This window comes from Cyprinodon variegatus, unplaced genomic scaffold, assembly GCF_000732505.1.
Source record: "Cyprinodon variegatus isolate N-32 unplaced genomic scaffold, C_variegatus-1.0 Scaffold311, whole genome shotgun sequence".
Lineage (NCBI taxonomy): Eukaryota > Metazoa > Chordata > Actinopteri > Cyprinodontiformes > Cyprinodontidae > Cyprinodon > Cyprinodon variegatus.
The window spans coordinates 1-20,142 of record NW_015150764.1 but is presented as its reverse complement, the minus strand read 5'-3'; the positions used below and the strand labels follow the sequence as shown (position 1 = coordinate 20,142).

Genomic DNA, 20,142 nt, shown 5'->3' with positions numbered 1-20,142 from the left:
ATATATATATATATATATATATATATATATATATATATATATATATATACATATATATATATACATCGTCTAAGCTTGTGTAGAAACTAAGATACCACAAAACTTTAACTCTGTCTGTGTCTGATGCAGTTTTGTTAAAAACAAGCGTGTTGTTCATTCAGTAAAGTTGCACACACTGCACTAGCACCGTGGCATAACTTGGGCAACAGTGGCATAGATTAGCTGCAAACTTGGAGGGTTGCCAGTTAAAACCCCAGTTCCTTATGTTTTAGTATTTGTGTCTTTGGGCAACACACTCCACCCATATTGCTTACTGAGTCTGTGGGCTAAATAAGGACAGGGGGTTTACCTTTCTTTGTCTTTGATCTGCTTGTATTTGTTTGATCTTATTCTTGAAAGATTTTTATGATCTATTTTAAAGCACATTTGCTGTCTGGTTGGTTATTTTTATAGTACCTCATCATTAAGACTTCCATCAGGAATAATGAAATATGTTTTAAAATATCATTAACAAAACAAAATAAGGAAAAAGCTTAAACCACTGTTTGACTGCTGGTTTTGCAGAACAAATAGAATTTAAGTCTGTCACAAAACTGATTATTTTTAAATGATCTTCTAAGAGAGAACACAGACCAAGCCACAGATTTTAATGGCTTAGTCATCAAAGGAGGAAATTCGACCAACTTGTATAAAATTAGCATTTCCAAGAAGCTGTCTGCTTTTGTAACCGTAACCTGTCTGAGTGACTGAAGCTGCTATGTTCATCTGTAGAAATAATTAATTAATTACTATAAACAGCATAAAAATGTTAAACCATCATGCTGTTTAAAGAAGGGATTGGTCCTCTGTTCCTGATGTAAATGTGTTAGACTGTATGATGAAGTGGTCAATAAAGAATCACCTCAACTCCATAGAAATTATGCATTTAGAGCTGAAGGTGTGAAACTGTGGTGGTCTATTATGACTCAGTTACACCTGTTCTGCCAAGAGAGAAAAGTATTCAAGCAAACTGCTCTGACAAGCTTGTTTAAGAATACCGCAAATGTTTGAACCCAATCATACTTTTTGCAAGCCAGTTCTTTAAAAAACGAAAGAAATGTGTAGATTCCATAAAAAAAAGAATAAATAATAATTCTTGCATTTATTAAATAGAAATTATTTGGGTTATTCTGACCTTGTACAGAAAAATGTTAGCTTGAGTTATTCTCACGCAGTGATTAAAACACAGAGGAGCCCTTTATACATTTTGGAACATACATCTCATCTTATTATATCTGCTAAAAAAATAGCGTATTGTTCAGAAAACAACCCAAACTCCTGAAAACATAACTTCTCTTCTGTTTTATGAATCCTAATAGAAAATATTAGGATTGATGTCTTGTCCATCTGCTGGGATGGGGGATGCCGGTTCCTGGCATTGGGGGGGTGTCTGGGACATTGGAGGTTTTGGCCCAATCCTTGCAAAGGGGCTGGCTGACTGGTGTGACTGTATGGCAGGTGGGATACAATCACTGTGCCCAGATGCATCTCAGCTTGTGGTTTGGGTCTGCCATGCAAGGATGGGGGGACCCTGGGGGGTGTCTGGCACATGGACTGCGATGGCGGGCATGCAATCCTGGCCTAAGGTGGTGGACTACCTGTTATTGTCTGATGCCATGGGTATGAGAGGAGCGTATGGATATGGGGGCCTGGAACAGCTATGACTAGGTGAGGGAAGGATGTACTCTACGGAAGGTTGGCTACCTGCTCTGGCGAATGTGGGGGCGGGTGGGCAGTTTGTGGGGTTGTCCCTCCTAGGGGTGGTGTTTGGGGCAGATCTTGGCCTACACTGCTGCTCTCGTCCCCATAGTGCGCTCGGTTCTCGCTGAACTTCAGGAGAGAATTTGCTGCAGTGAAAGTAAAGATGCCAATTAATTTTGCACACCCTTATGTTCAGTTTTTTATATGTTAAAAAAGATCAAAATAATCCAGTACATTTCATTCATGATTTTGTCCCACTTGTTGATTCTTTACAAAAAAAAAATACAATTTGAGATCTCTATGTTAAAGCCTGAAAAGTGTCAAAAGGTCGGAAAGTTCAAGATGGACGAATACTTTTCCAAGGCACTGTAAAACATCTGAGCGCAAAAAGAAAGAACTGCTGCTAAAGAGACACATTTTTATAAACAGTGACATGCTTTGTGTTGGGGAATAAAGGCTGATTCCTGCCTTTCAGGTGAATTGCTTTCATCCAGCTGTCCACCTGAATGCCTCTGATCCTGTCGGCTTGAAGGTGTCATTTGGTCAAAAACTCGACGTCTCCCTGGTTGGCCTCCCTGATGCCACTGTCTGTCAGTGGAGTGGAGCTCAAGGCTCTCTGCTGAAAATGTAATCATAATATTGTTTTAATGAGGGCTTGGAGTATCCTCAATTTTAATCATTCAAATTGTGACATCTTCTTAAATTACTCCAGAGAAGAGCGTGTCTCCACGGTCATTCCACAAGCTTTAAGGAAAGATTCTGGAACATACAATCTGGGCTGTGAAAGTCTGAATGGGACCAGTTTCTCAATAACTGTTGATCTTCATGTAGGTGGTGAGTAGCAGCTTTGTTCCTTTTAATCCTCTTCTTTGCACAAAAGGGAGGAAAAAAATGTCTTTTTTACAAATGAGTTATTTAAATGAAAACCATGTTAAACCGTTTGACTCACGTTTCTCAGAATGTCCATCAAAACCACAGCTGACTCTGGATAAAATGGATAACCCCAATATGTCTCCCCACTTCAAATGCAAATCTGATGGTTCTCCAAGGCCCAGAGTTCAGTGGTCTGGGTAAGATGATAATGTTGTTCACATTTAATTTTACTACAAACTTTTTTTTTTATTCATCCTTTGACTCCTCGATTCATCAATGTTTCTTTTCAGTTCCTCTCAGGGGAAGAGAAAAGACCTCGATACTTGTGGAGCAGAGATCTCAGTCACAACTACTGCTTATTATGACACAGCAGCAGTGATGTGTTGCGCCTCTAATGATGAAGGAGAAGAATGCACCCAGCTGTGTGACTTAGGTAATTCCAAACAAATGAAAATAAGGCAGATCTTAGCCAAAGCTTTAGCTAAAGATGAACCCTGATCAGAGGGAATAGCAGCTCTCATCTTAGGACTTTTGTAAAATACACTTAAGTTGAATAACTTGAGGTGTTTTATGTTTCAGATTTAGAAGCTGATTCAATTAAACAAGATGAGATTTCTGATGTGATCGTTAGCCCCGGTGAGCCATTGATACTTCGCTGCAGGAGAAAATTCACTCGGGATTCAACAATTAACTGGCAACATGAAGGAAAGGTTTTGGTGGATAAAACAAATAAGGTACAGTATACTGATGAAACTATAGTTTCTGTTGTAGTATTAGTTTGCATCTAAATCAGTATATAACAGAACCTAAAAAGGAACTACAAAGTGTGTACAGAAGAGATAAACAACTTGACAAGTATGATGTTGGACAAATACTGAACCGGTCCCAGAAAAACTACTTTAAAGAGGATCAGGTCAGTAGTAGGCCGTGCTGGAAACCAGCCAGGGCTGAACAGGACAGGAGGCCTCAAGGGGATCCAATGTAGCATGAGCTTATGCTATTTATGTACTGATGTTTTTATGACTTAAAATATTATATAAATCAAATTAAACCACATTAAATTCCTCTAAATGATTAAATGTTTGTTTTTCTTCCAGTACCGAATTATAAAGGATAAACACTATGGCACTGAGATGCTGTATGCTTTCATAGCATCAGTTGCCATAGAGCACAACGGCTCATACACCTGCTACAACTCAAAAGGTGCAGCTAAATCTGTGGATGTCCATGTCACAAGTTAGTACCAGCTTTCTCCAAGAATACTAAATCTTAAGGTTTACGGTTTTATAAATGTGATTGATAATTAACTCCAGTTGAACAATGTGTCTTTTATTTTGTGTCTTATCAGCTGAGAGCTTTCTATCCTCCCAGTTGCCTAAACAGGTTATTGTAAATCACAGCAACTCCTGCTTAGAAGCAGAAGTTTCCTACCACCCTGTGCTCCATCACTGCTACTGGGAGGCTCCTGATGGGAGTCTTACTAAATGCAGCAGGAACCAGAGGAAGTTAAATGACAGGTAGTTTCATAAAGTCACTTTCTTTCAACCTCATTTACTGTAAGGGTTATTCTGGAATATTTCTATATCTGTTTTCTATGTTCACCCACAGCAGTGTCTATTTTTTTTTTTTGTATTAGTATTTTATTTGTATTTTATATACTCTAATAATCCCAGAGGGAAATTACTTCTCTTCATTTAACCCACCCCCTTGGGGAGCAGTGGACTGCCATTGTGCGGCGCTCGGGGAGCAGTGTGGTGTTAAGGGTCTTGCTCAGGGAGCTTTAAGGTTTCTTTGAGAAAATTAGTGGACAAAATATAACTGAAAGTCCAAGGAAGAGAGCAGACAGGTCAGGGAGAAAATGCAGTTTAATATATAAAGCTTAAAGTTTAAAGCAGGATGGTGTTTAAAAAAATGTCCAAATATTGAAACATTTCAAAGAGCTTTGTCTATTTCAGTATTTGACTGTGGGAACTGTATGTCACAACTGTAAGTGTCAGAAAAGCATCTCTGAGCTAGAAAGCCCATGGTAACTTTGCAGAAGCTGCAGAGCTCTACAGCTCGGTGGGGAAAGTTAGTTCTGCACTTTATAAACCTGACTTCACTTGAAAGAAAAAGTGGCAAGAGCAAATTATTGGAAGAAAACTAATATTTATAAAAATCTTAGAACTAGACTGTTGTTTAAAAAAAAAAGAAAAGTTAATAAAGTTCAATTATTAAAGTTAGATTATTATTAAAAGAGTGGCTCTTAAAGATGGATTCACAAACATTAAATTATAGGATGCAGGAATTTTTTTTCTTTCCTATTATTCAGAGCCCTGATAGAGAAAGGATTCTACTTTCTTTAAATCATATAACTCTGTTTAATATGCCATTATTTTCTCAGGACTGTGAAGTATTGTAATAAACTCCAGTCAGGAGAATATATGCTACACCTGGAGGCTGGAGGGAAAAAAGAAACAAAGAAAACAGCAGTTTGTGTTGTAGGTAGGTAAACTCTGTGTCAGTGTTCTCATACTTCCTCTTTATCCAAGACGGGGTCACAGGGCAGCAGTCTCAGCAGACACTCCCAGCTCATTTTGTCGCTTATATCTGGGATCTCTTTCTTTTATCATGATCCAGATTTCACGACCATAGGTGAGGGTAGGAACATATTTGCATAGCTCTCTCTTTACCACAACAGAGTGGTGCAGGGTCACCACTCTGTTGCAGGGTCACGATCAGAATATCAAAACCGTGCTCCATTCTCCCCTTACTCATGAACAGGACACCAAGATACTTGAACTTCTCCACTTGAGGCAGGAACTTTCCTCCAATCTGAATGGGACAACCACTGTTTCCCCATAGAGAACCATAGTTTTGAACGTGGAGCAGTTGATTCTCATCCCCATCCTTCACACTCAGCTGTGAACCGCCACAGTGTATCATAATGTAGCTCTTGGTAGGAGGGAACCAGCAGAACCACATCATCCACATAAAAAAGTGATGAGATACCCTGGTCCCCAAACCAGACCCCCTCTGGGCCATTTTTGCACCTAGAAATTGAGTCTATAAAGGTTATGAACAGGACCAGTGACAGAGGGCAGCCCTGTCAGTCCACCAGGAACAAGTCTGATTTAATGTCAGCAATGGGAGACCAAACTCCTTCTCTGTTTGTACAGAGACTGGATGGCACCTATGTAGCAAAGAGACCCCAAGTCCATTCTCCTGAGGCGCCCCCCACAGGGCACCACCAGGGACTTGGTCTAAGGCCTTCTCCAGGTCCACAAAAACATGTGAACTGATTGGGCAAACTCGGAAACCCTGCAAATTGTGTCTTGTCCCACCGTTCCATGGCCAGGGAGAAAACTGCACTGCTCCTCCTGAAGCTGAGGTTCAACACTTAGCCAGAGTCTCTTCTTCAGCTACCTGGCAAAGGCATTCCTGGCATAGGAGGTTTAAAAGTGTGATCCCTTTATATTTGAAACACACCCTTCAGTCCCCCTTCTCATCCAGGGGAACCACCACCCTGGTCCATCATCCAAAGATGTCCTCTTTCAAGGTCAGCAGCTCTCCTTTCGTACTGAAAACAGTGTTGACAAAGCACTGCTTTAACCCATGCAGGCGCCGTACGGTTTCCCAGAATTGCTTTGAGGCTAGCCAACAGTCTTTCTCCATGGCCTCTCCAAACTCTTCCCAGGCCCAAGTTTTTGTTGCAGCAACCATTTGGGCAGCAGCATGCTATGCCCCATACCTTTTCACTGCTTCAGAAGTCCCACAAGCCAGCCTGGCTTCATAGGACACCTTGTGCTTGAAAATGGTGTCCAAGTCTCAATCCGGGACTTTCACAGATGTCCAATAATAAAACGCCATTGGGGTTCAGAGCTGGGGCTCCGTTCCTCGAAGGAATGCAACCCTCTCATTAACTGATGTAAACTCCAATACGAGACGCCTGAGCAGAGTGGAGACGAGCAGGCCTAAACCTGCCCCCTGTCTCTCCCTGTGGGCTACTCCAAAGTAGAATAGAGTCCAGCCTCTCTCAAGGATTTAGATTACAGAGGTCAGGCAATTCACCTCAGACTGCTGCCCAATCCTCTCTGCACCAATGTCAATATCAAAAAGCTATTACATATAATATCATCTATAATCCATTTAATTCCTTGCAGAAGAACCAGACATCCTAATTAAAAAAGAAGGTGATAACTTAAGTGTTGAGACTAAAAGTGTCCTGCCAGCAAAGACTACATGGATGTCCAGCTCATTCAGCAACAGGTAAGAGTGATACGAAGCAGCTCAGCTCAGATACATCTGCAGGCCTGGTTGTTGAAGCTCGGTGCTCTTTATTTTACTTCAGCTCTGAAACCAACTCATCCTGGGAAGTGATTCATGAGAAACACCACACAGCTTCTGATGGCTTCTGTAACAAGAAACTTAACAGCTTTTTAAAGCTCTCTCAAGTGCCTAACAAGAAAGTAAAGTTCTGCCTGACTAATCAAGCTGGAAACTGGTGCAGTTACACTAATTTTTTTGAAGCACCCGTAATCCAAGCTTACACAGGTAAAACAAGATAAATCATATTAAAACTCACTAAAACAGGTTGGTATAACTGACATTTACCTGGTTAATGTATCTTTAGGTCATCGACCTCCTGATCATAATAACTTGCTGCTGCGAATTGGTGTATGTGTTTTACTCCTGGCTCTGCTAGTAGTCTTAGCGCTGCTCTACTATGTCAAGAAGAAGGTATGGATCATACATGGCAAACATCAGAGCGGACACAAGCAAAAAACATCAAAGTAAATGACACAGAAATATTCATTGTTTCCAAAAGAAACCCAAATACCAGCCTCAGCTGCAGATGATCCAGATGGTTGGACCTAATGACAACGACTACATCTACATCAACTTCAAGGACTTTAATTATGACAAGAAATGGGAGTTTCCAAGGGAGAACCTGGAACTTGGTAGGATTCACTATAACTCTTAGATATTCATAAAAAAAATAAAACAAACCTTCATTGACATAATACAGTTAATCACAACCCAATAATCAGTTAAGTGTATTTGTAATCAGGAGTAATAAGAGTACATATTGACGACTAGGTAAGCAAATTCATAGCATGACTATAATGGAGAAAAAGTAAATACCTTATTGTCTTTTTGCAGAGGAATGTCCATTTGTTTTTGCTGAATCAAGTAGATGTGTCTATAAATTTTTATCATCATCGTGCTAAAAGACCCAGAGAGTAAAATGTAAAAAGCGTTCTGTGATGTCAAAGAGTTAAAGATAAGTAACAACTCAAACAAGCCTTTATGGAAATTTAAGAGAAAGAGGCCCCAACCATCACAGATCATCCACCATGCATAACAGGAAGCATCAGGTGGTTTTCTATATATTTATCATTTCTTTTATACCATACCTATCAGGAGTGTTTTTAGCAAAAAATTTCAAACTTGAGGTGTTTTCACTCCCAGATGATGAGCTTAGTTCAATGGTGGGGAATGCTAAAACTGTTGACCTTTATTTGATTTGTTTCACTTTCTCAAACCTATTGAGATGGACAGCCACTTTGATTTGGTGCTATCACATGAAGCCATCATGTAAAGACGTAACTATTTCTGAATTGGTCAGTGGTAGACAGTGGTAGATATATGAAATTAGAGTTTCTCCAAGTAAGAATTTAGTCTCAGCTGCCCACAATCATTTACTCTCGATAGGTAGATTATACTTGTATAACAAATAAAAAATTATTTATAATTCTTCCTTGAAGGGGTGGTGACTGGTATAGCTCGAAAATCAACCGTGGATAATAAGAATATGATTCTTCATATCTAAATGTTCATTTCTAACGGAAATTACCGTAATGAAAGATGGATTGGTTCAAAGCCCTCACCACATCTATTCAATATGAAACATCTTGTTATAAGCAAACCAACAAGGTTTTAGCATGGTTCATGCATGTGCTAAATGCAACAGAACAGAGAAGCGATGGTGACCAGGGGACTGCAACATGTGGTTATGGTGACACAGATGCCTAAGTAGGGCGTGAACATGTTTAAATCGCACATACAGTATATATCTAAATTACAGATATAGAAACATCACTTCCTCAAAGATTTTTAGATTCCCATCTTTTTTTGATGGATAATCTGTTATTTTTCCTATCTGTGAACCAAAACAAGGATCCTTAATAACTGACTTAATAGCAGCATATTTTTACCCCTCTTTAATGGCTTGTTCTCTCGTCTTTCCCATTTTGAAGATTTCTTAAGAGAAAATGTTATCTTTACTAATACCCTTTGGAAATAGGAACTTCTAGATTACAAAATAAAATGTTATGGAATAACCTGAAAACAATAATAAAAAAGGATTTAAAAACTATTCCATAAAAGGCTATTAAGGTGTTAATATGCTCCTCCAAAAAGAAAAAAACCAAACATTGCTAACGTGGATTTAACTTTTTTATCTTATGACCTGCTTCTGCAACAAAAAAATACATATAACATGAATTGCACAATTTTTCAAAATAAGTTGATGAAATGAGATCTTTTCGATTTATTTTCTAGGTTTCTTAGGAAATGCATGGTTGTTTAGTTTTATCTCACAAACATCCGTACAGACTTGTAGTCCAAGTATTTCTATGTCCCCCCCTTTTAGGAAAAGAGCTAGGATCTGGAGCTTTTGGCATGGTGGTTCAGGCTACAGCTTATGGGATCGACAAGCCTGGAGTTTCCCAGCAGGTGGCCGTCAAGATGCTGAAAGGTCAGTGTTGGCTTTGCTCATAGCTCAGTGTCAGAGCGCCTCGCTGAATGCTTCAACCACTGATCTCTATCTTCATTCTGCAGAAAAACACCAGTCTGTGGAGAAGGAAGCTCTCATGTCAGAGCTGAAGATGCTGACTCACATCGGTCAGCATACCAACATTGTTAACCTGCTCGGAGCATGCACAGAAACAGGTTTGTAATTTTCTGTATCATTGTGTAATAGAGAGATAAATAAGTTAAACAGCAAATTGGCAATCGAAGGTGCATGACATATACCATTGTAGCAATAATAAATACCTCTTTGTAGGACCTATATACCTGATTTTCCAGTATTGCTGCTACGGAGACCTGTTAAACTATCTGAAGAAGAGTGGTGACCGTTATCACAAGTGTGTGGCCGATGCCATCAGCAGGGACCGTTTCAGCAGCCTGTACCACAACGTGCAGCCCAAGAAAAACTCCAAGTAAGTAAAAAAAAAAACTTAGAACATAATGGTTAGTAATCTATATGATCTCAACATGTTGTTTTTATACATGTGATAAATAAAAAACCACAGTGCAGAAAGTGTACCAGCATTATTATCACCCGTTTGTGTGTTTTCAGTGAAATGATAACAACAGTGGATAACTACATGCCCATGCAAGGTACAACCACAAGGGGGCAGGAGAACATCGCCCTCATCACCTTCAGCTCCAATGACAATGAAGGTAAGAGACACCACATGAGAGGATGGTGTGATCACTTGAAAAAGTACTATGGTTTCCATTGGTTTCTCATTCAAACTGAGTTTTGGTGAATCTAGAAATGTATGAGAGTGAAGATGACCAGACAGAGCAGCAGGCCCTCACATTTGATGATCTGCTCAGCTTTGCCTTTCAAGTGGCCAAAGGGATGGAGTTTCTGTCTTCCAAGAATGTAAGACACAAACTAACCCAGCATTAATTTAGTCTCTTTACAACAACAAACTTCAAAGTAGAGATGTTTTTTTTTATAATGAGAGGTCTTTAAATCTATCAACAATTTTATTGGAATAAAAATACATTTTCTTCAAATAACAGACAAGTTTACTTCTGCATGTTTTTTGTCTTCAGTGCATCCACCGAGATCTGGCAGCTCGAAACGTTTTGGTAACAAAAGGTCGGTTGGTGAAAATTGGGGATTTTGGGCTGGCCCGAGATATCGACAATGATTCTAACTATGTTGTGCGAGGAAACGTATGTGATCTGACACTAATGTAACTTCTGACCTTCATGTTTTCAGTCAGTGCTTATGAGTTTTTGTATTTCAGGTGCGTCTGCCTGTTAAGTGGATGGCCCCAGAGAGCATCTTTCAGGGAATGTACACCATGAAGAGTGACGTCTGGGCTTATGGCATTCTGCTCTGGGAGATCTTCTCACTTGGTATCTTCCACTGGATGAGCAGCAAATTCAAACACATGTTGAGCTTTTTACATTTTATTCAACATACACTGTTTGCTTCCAGGTGTCACTCCGTATCCCGGGATTAAAGTGGATCACAGCTTCTACACAATGATTGAGAGAGGATTCAAGATGGAGTGTCCGTACTATGCCAATGAATCTGTGTAAGTATCTTTAGACTGGATGCAAGGAATAAACAACAATCTATGATAATCAATTGAAAAGGAATATGATATATGAAGATGGAAATATTTAGGAAAGAAGGGTTAAGTAACACACATTACTTAAGTAAACTTTTTTTTTATGATTTCACTTTTAAAATGAGTATGAATTTTAAAAAAATCTCAATTTAATGCTTATAAAATATATTTGAGGAGGTCTGGATAAGGCATACCGGTATTTACAGACGAAGAATGTTAATTCTAAATGCAAAAATTTATTTCAAATGTTGAATTTTGATTGAATTACTGCTATGAGTCGCTCTTTTGGTAAATGGCATGATTTAGACTGTATACAGTAAAAGGTTATATGTACACTTAATTATTTGAAGATAATTAATGCATTGGGAGGAATTTATAAAGTACTCCTTGTACTTTTGCGTACTTTAAAAGGAAAATCTCCACTATGTGCTTTACCGAGATTCTCAAACAATAAAACATTAAATTGCAAATTGAGTCTAAATTCTTTGTCCCATTTTTTGCTAAATTGCTGACTTGACCATAGTGGATATGGGTATCTGTCCATTAGATGTAAGGCTGGACTATGGCTGGGTCATTTTAGCTCATGAATATACTTTTCCATTGTAAATATGCCTGTTGTCTAATGCTTTGAAACTCTGTTGCATTTTCAAATTATTTGCATTTCTTCAGGGTTATCTTCCCTTTAACTTTGACCGTCCCTTGTCCCTGTCCTTGTTCCAGCAGATGGAATATCTTGCTGTCCTTTGTGTCAGGATTCATCTCCATATGCTATATAACATCTATGTTACTCAGTTTTTACTACCACTAAACCTCTACTTGCCCTTATTGCTTTTAATATGCAGGTACAGCATCATGTGCAAGTGTTGGGCTCTGGATCCCAATAACCGTCCATCTTTCTCCAAGTTAGTGGACTTTATGAGTGACCAGCTGATGGACATGGAGGAGAAGGTATCCAGCTTCAGTTTCACTAGATTATGATTTTAATTGTGAAAATATTCTCCTCCAAGACCAGCTGCAATTGAAAAGCACTGCCAATAAATCTATAATTCTAGATTATCTCTCTTTGTCCTAAATATATTTCCACAGCTCTACCAGAACATGCATGACCAGAATTCCAGTGACTATCAGAATGCATCGACCATTGTGGACATTTCAGCCTCGGTAAAAGAAAATGGTAACCAGGCGGAAGCTGTGAGTGACTACCGCGAAGCCACCGCAAGAGAGGAAAGCAATGTGGAGGCATTAAAGTCAGAGTCTGCTGTGGGAGAGGAGGAGGAGCCTCTGAAGCCATCTGTTGGAGAGTGATCTCCTCAAGCTATCCACACCATATATAACAATATACTTATTTTCTCATCATAACCATATAAATATTATAATGGCTTTATATTTATCCCCAAATAAACTCAGTGTTTAGCAGCATTTATCGAACATAACTTACAATCATGTAGAAATGCTGAATTGTACATGAATATGCAGATTGTCTTGTGCACCTGAAACAGAAATAATTGTTTCATAATGGGATTATAAGTGTTCTCAGTGCAAAACGACATCCCCATAGCATAATGCTGCCACCACCATGCTTTTTGGTGGGGATGGTAAGCTCAGAGCCATGTGTGGTGTTGTTTTTGCCAAATTAAATATGGTACAAATAGGTAAAAGTGTTCACTATATATAATGTCAAATTAACTTAATATTCTACTCGTTAAAATCATCGAAGTATTTTGCTGGCTTTACATTATATTTTGAATATTAAACATTTTATACTTTTTTTTAGGCTGAATTAAACATATTTTATGTAGCATTTATTTAATATATTTTAAATGTAGTTTTGGATATCTTTGTAACATAATTTTTAAGAAAGCATTATTTTGTATGAATGAAGAGAGTTTATTGACACAGCTGAACCTGAAATATACTTTTCATGAGAAAAGCATTCTCACATTACAGTGTTACTTTAAAAAGGTACAAATTTTATTCCATTTTAATTTAAAAAGATAATATTTTTCTAAACTATCAGTTTTCAGGTTTTCTTCTATATCAAACTAATCAGTTTTCACATCAGGTACTACAATTTTTTAATCGCATCGTTACAACATATCACTTTATCATTATTTTTACTAGCTGCTGTATTAACATTTCTATACTGTACTTCATTATCTCATTTATTACAGCAATACAAATACTTTACAATACAATAAAGAAAGATCATCTGGAATGATTTATGATGTTCATGCTTTTTGTGCTTCTCAAATGATTTGATGTATTATTATTATTCATTATTTTAAGAGATTGAGCGCTCCCTTTTTTTGTTTATACTCTAATTTGAAGATCACCATATTTTTAATTTACTAAGATTTAGATCAATAGTTTAGATTTCCTTAAGTACAAAAGTACTTAAGGAAGTCCTTAAGTAACAGTCTAATTTTTATAGCTTTCCTTTGTATTTTTTTATTTTATTTTATTTTTTTTTTTTGCAAAAGTTCACCAGATCTGTAAAACTAGGGGTGAAAGTAGACTTAAATTCTTGCTGGTACTTTATTAAAAACGTTTTTTGGCCTATATTTGTTTATACACTCTGCATGAATTTTAATACAAACCAATACAAACTATATAGCTACACAGACACAAATAAAAACCTCTTCCTCACCAACCACGAGCGGTCTCCATTTTGTCCTCCAAGCTGGGGTCCTCTACCAGAGGCCTGGGAGCTTGAGGGTTTTGCACAGTAGCTTTTCTGTTCCTACAACTGCCCTTTTCTTGACCTAGATGTCTGATGTATTTCCAGGGATCTGCTGTGACCAGTCCTCAAGTTTAGGGGTCACTGCCCCGAGTGCCCCAATTGCCATGGGTACCACTGATGCCTTGATCTTCCAGGTTTTCTCCAGCTCTTCTCTGAGCCCCTGGTATTTCTCTAGTTTCTCGTGTTCCTTTTTCCTTATGTTGCTGTCACTTGGTATTGCTATGTCAACTACAATGGCTTTCCTCTGCTTTTTGTCCACCACCACCACAATTTCCGGTTGGTTAGCCATTACCATTCGGTCCGTCTGTATCTGGAGGTCCCACAGGATCTTGGCTCGATCATTCTCTACCATCTTTAGGGATGTTTCCCACATTGACCTTGGGGCTTCCAATCTATACTCTGCACAGATGTTCCTGTACACTATTCCATGTAAGCTTTTCCCTGCCAGCATCTTACACCCTGCAGTCATGTGCTGGATTGTCTCAGGGGGCTCTTTGCATAGTCTGCACCTGGGGTCTTGTCTGGTATGTTAGGTCTGGGCCTCTATTGCTTCAGTGCTCAGAGCATGGTCCTGTGCAGCCATGATGAGTGCCTATGTGCTGTCCTTCAGTCCGGCTTTGTCTAGCCATTGGTAGGATTTCCTGATATCCGCCACTTCAATTATGTTTTGGTAGTACATCTATGAAGATAATTTTGTTTCAAAACTGTTTGTGCATCGTAACTGTGAAGTCTACGTTTTGTATTTGTAGAAGGAAAATAAAAAATTCACAAGTACAAATTTTTTTTTACACCTGTTCAAATTTTAAGTACAAGTACACAAATTCTGTTCTACAAAATGCACATACATATGGTGATGCACATACATTGCGCATACATATGGTAATGCACATACATATGGTGATGCACATACATATGTCTAATGCACATACATTTCTTCATGCAGACAGCAACCTTAAGTTATACACATAAAAAACATTTTGTTCCTGGCACCTGCAAAGGAATACTTTCAAAAGAGTTTACTAATGATAATAGGAAGAATAAAAAAGGTTTATAAAGGTCTTAAAGTCCGTCCCTTTAGTTTAGCACCACATTACCCCTAATGCATCTGTTCATTTTGTAGTTTCAATTTTACGTGGCTGAGCAAGTCGTTTTTCTGGTTTACTGGGAGGCATAAAACTAACATCCACGGATAGCATCCACTATTAATCCTTCCTTAATCCTGTGTGTATGAAACCTGTGTGCGTTTTTTAACAATGTGAGTATACATTTCATGTCTGATATTTGTGTTTTATGTTGTTAGCCCAGGAGGTGAAACTTGTTCTGCTGTTTCTGGTTACCGACAATGTAAAAGTTTACTTATAGTAAGACATCCCAAGTCTCCCAGAAGTTCAGGGAGTCTCCCTGCTATCGATAGTTGTTCACGGATGCCCATGAGTCAGATAAATGATCCCGGATTTTAGATTATGAGAAGTGGTGTTTTTTTAATGCGAGTTAGAGCGGGCAGGTAAAACAATAATTAATGCAACATGTGCGGATTAGAGCTGCAACAAGAGAGAGCGGGGTGTGGTGAGGAGGTTGCTGGTGAAACCTGAGCAGATAATCTGTCCAAACCTCTGTTCCAAGGGCGTTGGTTTGATTTCAGCTTTGGTATGTCACTGGTCCTATGCAAAAATATGCATGCTCGTTTTTTTATGCCTTTTTAACCCTGCCTGAAAACCAGGGTGTATTTTGTTTAAAGAGAAAAGCAGCATTTCTTGCTACATTTGTACATATTTTATAAGCGCTACACACACTAGATGCTGTTTATCAATGTTTGAAGCATCATCAGCTCTGATGAATGAGGCATTAAGACTTTTTTTCCCACTTTGAAAAGGTTTGCATTTGAAATTACCAGCGACTAAGACAGAAAGTAAATCTGTGCCTATTTAACAAAATATAGTCTAAATATGTCTGTTATATGTGGATTTATCCTGTTGTTTGTTTTTAAGATATACAATTGTGCAGAGGTAAAACCCACACTTATCTTTTAAATATTCTCTCTGTATCATAAAACAAAGCAAAATAATAGATTCAAGGGACATCAAATAAATGTATTGTATTATGAGCACTGTAATAGAGAGCTGCATGAAGTGAAATTTCTTTTCAATTAGATTCGATAAAAATTCCAGTTCTTATGAGGTCAATATACATTTATAATTTAGGAATTTTACATATTTTTGACTTAATTTAAGTAAAAAAAACCTACAATTAGGTTAGAATTCAAGAAAAACTGTTAAATTCATTTGTAAAAATTAGAGCATTTTTTTCTATTTGTTGTGAAGAACAAAAAACATTTAGCAGATGAAAACTGGGATCCCATCTCAGTACCACTGAAGCTATCACCTTATTGTTTTTAAATAATTAGTAAAACAGAATTTGTAAAGAAAAAGAATGAAATAGATCCAAATGACCTATCAGTAACCGGCTGTCCCAGCGCACGTCATCATTAGAATTTCTTTTAAGTATTATGTCTTTAGTACAGGGGCCATAACAGGGGCCAGGACATGATCTACTGGGGCCCAGGTTGGCCCCTGTCTAGAACCGGCCATGGTGAGGAATGATGACACCGTGGCGAGGTGCACTGTATGCTGAAGTCCCATGAAAAACAGAACCGATGTTCAAGGCTACAAGATTGAAAGCATTAAAAATAAAAGACTAATACTGTTCTGTTTAGTGTTTAAGAAATTACTGTTAGTTAATAAAAAGTTGATGAAAAGTTGCTGGACTTAGGTGTTTTTTAAAAGTTTTTATATGAGGACATTATTATGGAAGCCCGTTTCCGCCACTCTGTTAAAAAAAAAAAAAAAAAAAAAAAAACTATCTCAATATAATGAGATAGTAACTCAATATAATGAGATAGTATCTCATTATATTTAGTTACTATCTCATTATATTGAGATAGTTTTTTTTTTTGTTTTTTTTTTTTTACAGAGTGGCGGAAACGGGCTTCCATACATTTCCGTTCATTTAATATTTTTCGTTGTTTTTATGTCATTTTGGTATGTTTTTTAATTTGACCGATAATGCATGTGTGTGTGGTGTTATGGCGCCCTCCAGTGGATTTCTATGATACTACAGGCCCTTTTCTTCCTGCATCTATGTGTAGCAGTTTTGCTTGCATATCTATAAATATGCACCTTTATTATTTCTTCTGTTTCAGATAACAACACACCCACATACATATACCTACGAAACCAAATATAAGCCCCTCATCATCATCTGTACCATCATCTCCAATTTACCTGCTTCTATTCCATCAATAAACCTTCTAAGCTGCACCAAATGAGTTGACATATTCCGTCTGACCGAGGAAACGTACGCAGTCTTCTGCAACAGGATAAGATGAAATGAAATAGAATAGCTCCAACATCACAGACCACATCACCTGGACTATAAACAGCACCTCACTGGTCAAAAGGGCACAAAAGTGCATGTACTTCCTGCGGAGGTTGAGGAGAGCCCACCTGTCCCCACTTATCTTGCTGTTGCTTTGCTAGTAGGAAAAGAGTACAGCCTCAAGAGTGATCATTTCCTGAAATTATACTGGTTCATACATGCTGGCTCACAGCACAGCAGTTTAACAGTGGAGTTTGTGACTGAACGTGTAGCCCAGGGTGTCAGGAACGATGATGAGGAGCAAGATATATAGAGTTGCAGGTAAGAGGCAGCATTTACTAAAGAAAGAAAAAAATATGTAGCTATTTGACACCTTCTCAATCAAAGACTTTTCTTTATTTTCATGACTAAAAATTGTAGATTCACATTGAAGGCATCAAAACTATGAATAAACACATGTGGAATTATATATTTAACAAAAAACTGTGAAACAACTGAAAATATGTCTTATACTCTGGGTTCTTCAGAATATAAGACGTGGGATTTCTTGCCTTATAAATACGGTTGAGACCATTAGTTGTGTTGTGCAGAAGTCAGGTAGATACACAGCTCATACTCCTGCTGAATAGACTGTTAGAATATGTGTTATGGCAAGAAAAAAGCAGCTAGGTAAAGAAAAACAAGTGGCCATCATTACTTTAAGAAACTGGCAAAACTTTGAAAGTGTCCCCAAGTGCAAAAACCATCAAGCGCTACAAAGAAGCTGGCTCACATGAGGACTGACCCAGGAAAGGAAGACCAAGAGTCACCTCTGCTATGAAGTTCATCCGAGTCACCAGCCTCAGAAATCACAGGTTAACAGCAGCTCAGATTAGAGACCAGGTCAATGCCACAGAGTTCTAGCAGCAGACACATCTCTAGAACAACTGTTAAGTGGAGACAGTGAATCAGGTCTTCATGGTAGAATAGTTGCTAGGAAACCACTGCTAAGGACAGGCAACAAGCAGGAGAGACTTGCTTGGGCTAAAGAACACAAGGAATGGACATTAGATCAGTGGAAATCTGTGCTTTGTTCTGATGAGTCCAAATGTGAGGTCTTTGGTTCTAACCATCATGTCTTTGTGCAACGCAGAAAAGGTAAACGGATGGACTCTACTAGCCTGGTTCCCACTGTGAAGCATGGAGGAGGAGGTGTGATGGTGCTTATCTGGTGACACTGTTGGGGATTTTTTCAAATTTGAAGGCATACTGAGCCAGCATGGATACCACTGCGTCTTGCAGTGGCATGCTATTCCATCCGGTTTGTGTTTAGTTTGGCCATCCTTTATTTTTCAAACACAGCTCCAGGCTGTGTTTGGGGTCATTGACCAAGAAAGGAGAGTGATAGGGTGCTGCGCCAGATGACCTGGCCTCCACAATCACCGGACCTGAACCCAATCGAGATGTTTTGGGCTGAGCTGGACAGCAGAGTGAAGGCAAAAGCTTCAACAAGTGCTGAGCATCTCTGGGAACGCCTTAAAGACTGTTGGAAGACCATTTCAAATGACTACCTCTTGGAGCTCATCAAGAGAATGCCAGTGTGTGCGAAGCAGTAATCAAAACAAAAGGTGGCTACTTTGAAGAACCTAGAACATAACACATATTTTCAGTTGTTTCACAGTTTTTTGTAAAGTATATAATTTACATAATGTGTGTGTGTGTGTGTGTGTGTGTGTGTGTGTGTGTGTGTGTGTGTGTGTGTGTGTGTGTGTGTGTGTGTGTGTGTGTGTGTGTGGAGGGGGGGCCATATTTACATATGTATTGATGGCTGTATAAGTAGGTCTATATTAAATATACTAATACACGAATAGGTTTAAAAATAAATACATTAAAGCTGTTCAAAAATTCAGAACACTTCTCAGGGAGAAGTTCTCATTATGCCTTGCAAAACTGCTCACATCCAATTGGCTTTTTTTTTTTTTATTCTGATATGCAAGCTCATGTAAGCTGAAGTCTTTCAGCTCAAAATGTAAATATGACGTGAAATGGATTTAACGTCATATTTACATTATTATCCATTAATGGATAGAAACATTAATGGATTTATGTTTCTATCGGATTCAGCGTAGGGGAGTGGGATGGGAGGGATTTTGCTGTATGTCTATATTTGCCTTTTGTACGGTTGCTATTACCTCCACCAAGGAGGTCTGCATTGTGGTACCTTTTCAAACTTCCTTTAAATGTGTCTAAGCAATATTCTTTTTGTCTTTTCAGCTGTTTTTCTGCTGTGTGCTGTTCTTTGCTCTGCGGATGTTATGAATCAGAACTGTGTTTCCAGTTGGAAGGTAAAAAAAAAAGTTTAACTTTAACACCTCCTGTCTTTCCAATGTTATTTTATGTCATGCATGTCGGGAGCTCTCTTGTACTATGCTCCATTAGACAATGTATTTTAACATTTGTTGTCTTCATAAAGGGTTAAAAATTCCTTCCTACATTTTGGGAAGCAACCACCTCATTACTGCTTTAGTACAAAGATGAAACCATAAGATAAAGGTTGATTCCTGCCTTTCAGGTGAATTGTTTTCATCCAGCTGACCACATGAATGCCTCTGATCCTGTCAGCTTGAAGGTGTCATTTGGTCAAAAACTCGTCGTCTCTTTGGATGGCCTCCCTGATGCCACCGTCTGTCAGTGGAGTGGAGCTCAAGGCTCTCTGCTGAAAATGTAATCATAATATTGTTTTAATGAGGGGTTGGAGTATCCTCAATTTTAATCATTCAAATTGTGACATCTTCTTAAATGACTCCAGAGAAGAGGGTGTCTCCACGGTCATTCCACAAGCTTTAAGGAAAGATTCTGGAACATACAATCTGGGCTGTGAAAGTCTGAATGGGACCAGTTTCTCAATAACTGTTGATCTTCATGTAGGTGGTGAGTAGCAGCTTTGTTCCTTTTAATCTTCTTCTTTGCACAACAGGGAGGGAAAAAATGTCTTTTTACAAATGCGTTATTTAAATGAAAACCATGTTAAACCGTTTGACTCACGTTTCTCAGAATGTCCATCAAAACCACAGC

At 38.4% G+C, this 20,142-nt stretch overlaps 1 protein-coding gene and 1 long non-coding RNA gene across 2 annotated transcripts in view; both read left to right on the top strand.

Moving 5' to 3' along the window:
- LOC107090784 (receptor-type tyrosine-protein kinase FLT3-like) overlaps positions 1–13,332 on the top strand; it is a 15,779-nt gene extending 2,447 nt beyond the window's left edge. Inside the window, exons 3-24 of the mRNA XM_015384357.1 lie at positions 2,216–2,367; positions 2,453–2,574; positions 2,699–2,810; positions 2,904–3,046; positions 3,193–3,347; positions 3,711–3,849; positions 3,962–4,130; positions 4,997–5,097; positions 6,756–6,861; positions 6,944–7,146; positions 7,226–7,332; positions 7,421–7,553; positions 9,248–9,352; positions 9,436–9,546; positions 9,662–9,818; positions 9,959–10,062; positions 10,158–10,270; positions 10,447–10,569; positions 10,644–10,755; positions 10,838–10,937; positions 11,816–11,921; positions 12,060–13,332. Of these exons, the coding sequence (XP_015239843.1) occupies positions 2,216–2,367; positions 2,453–2,574; positions 2,699–2,810; positions 2,904–3,046; positions 3,193–3,347; positions 3,711–3,849; positions 3,962–4,130; positions 4,997–5,097; positions 6,756–6,861; positions 6,944–7,146; positions 7,226–7,332; positions 7,421–7,553; positions 9,248–9,352; positions 9,436–9,546; positions 9,662–9,818; positions 9,959–10,062; positions 10,158–10,270; positions 10,447–10,569; positions 10,644–10,755; positions 10,838–10,937; positions 11,816–11,921; positions 12,060–12,278 (2,892 nt within the window). The 3' untranslated portion in view covers positions 12,279–13,332. The remainder of the gene's footprint in view (positions 1–2,215; positions 2,368–2,452; positions 2,575–2,698; positions 2,811–2,903; positions 3,047–3,192; positions 3,348–3,710; positions 3,850–3,961; positions 4,131–4,996; positions 5,098–6,755; positions 6,862–6,943; positions 7,147–7,225; positions 7,333–7,420; positions 7,554–9,247; positions 9,353–9,435; positions 9,547–9,661; positions 9,819–9,958; positions 10,063–10,157; positions 10,271–10,446; positions 10,570–10,643; positions 10,756–10,837; positions 10,938–11,815; positions 11,922–12,059) is intronic.
- A 5,245-nt stretch (positions 13,333–18,577) lies between these two features.
- On the top strand, positions 18,578–19,878 carry LOC107090785. The gene is made up of 3 exons (XR_001481498.1): positions 18,578–18,695; positions 19,342–19,412; positions 19,640–19,878. It is a non-coding gene; the product is annotated as an uncharacterized LOC107090785 (long non-coding RNA).
- Positions 19,879–20,142: the final 264 nt, after the last annotated feature.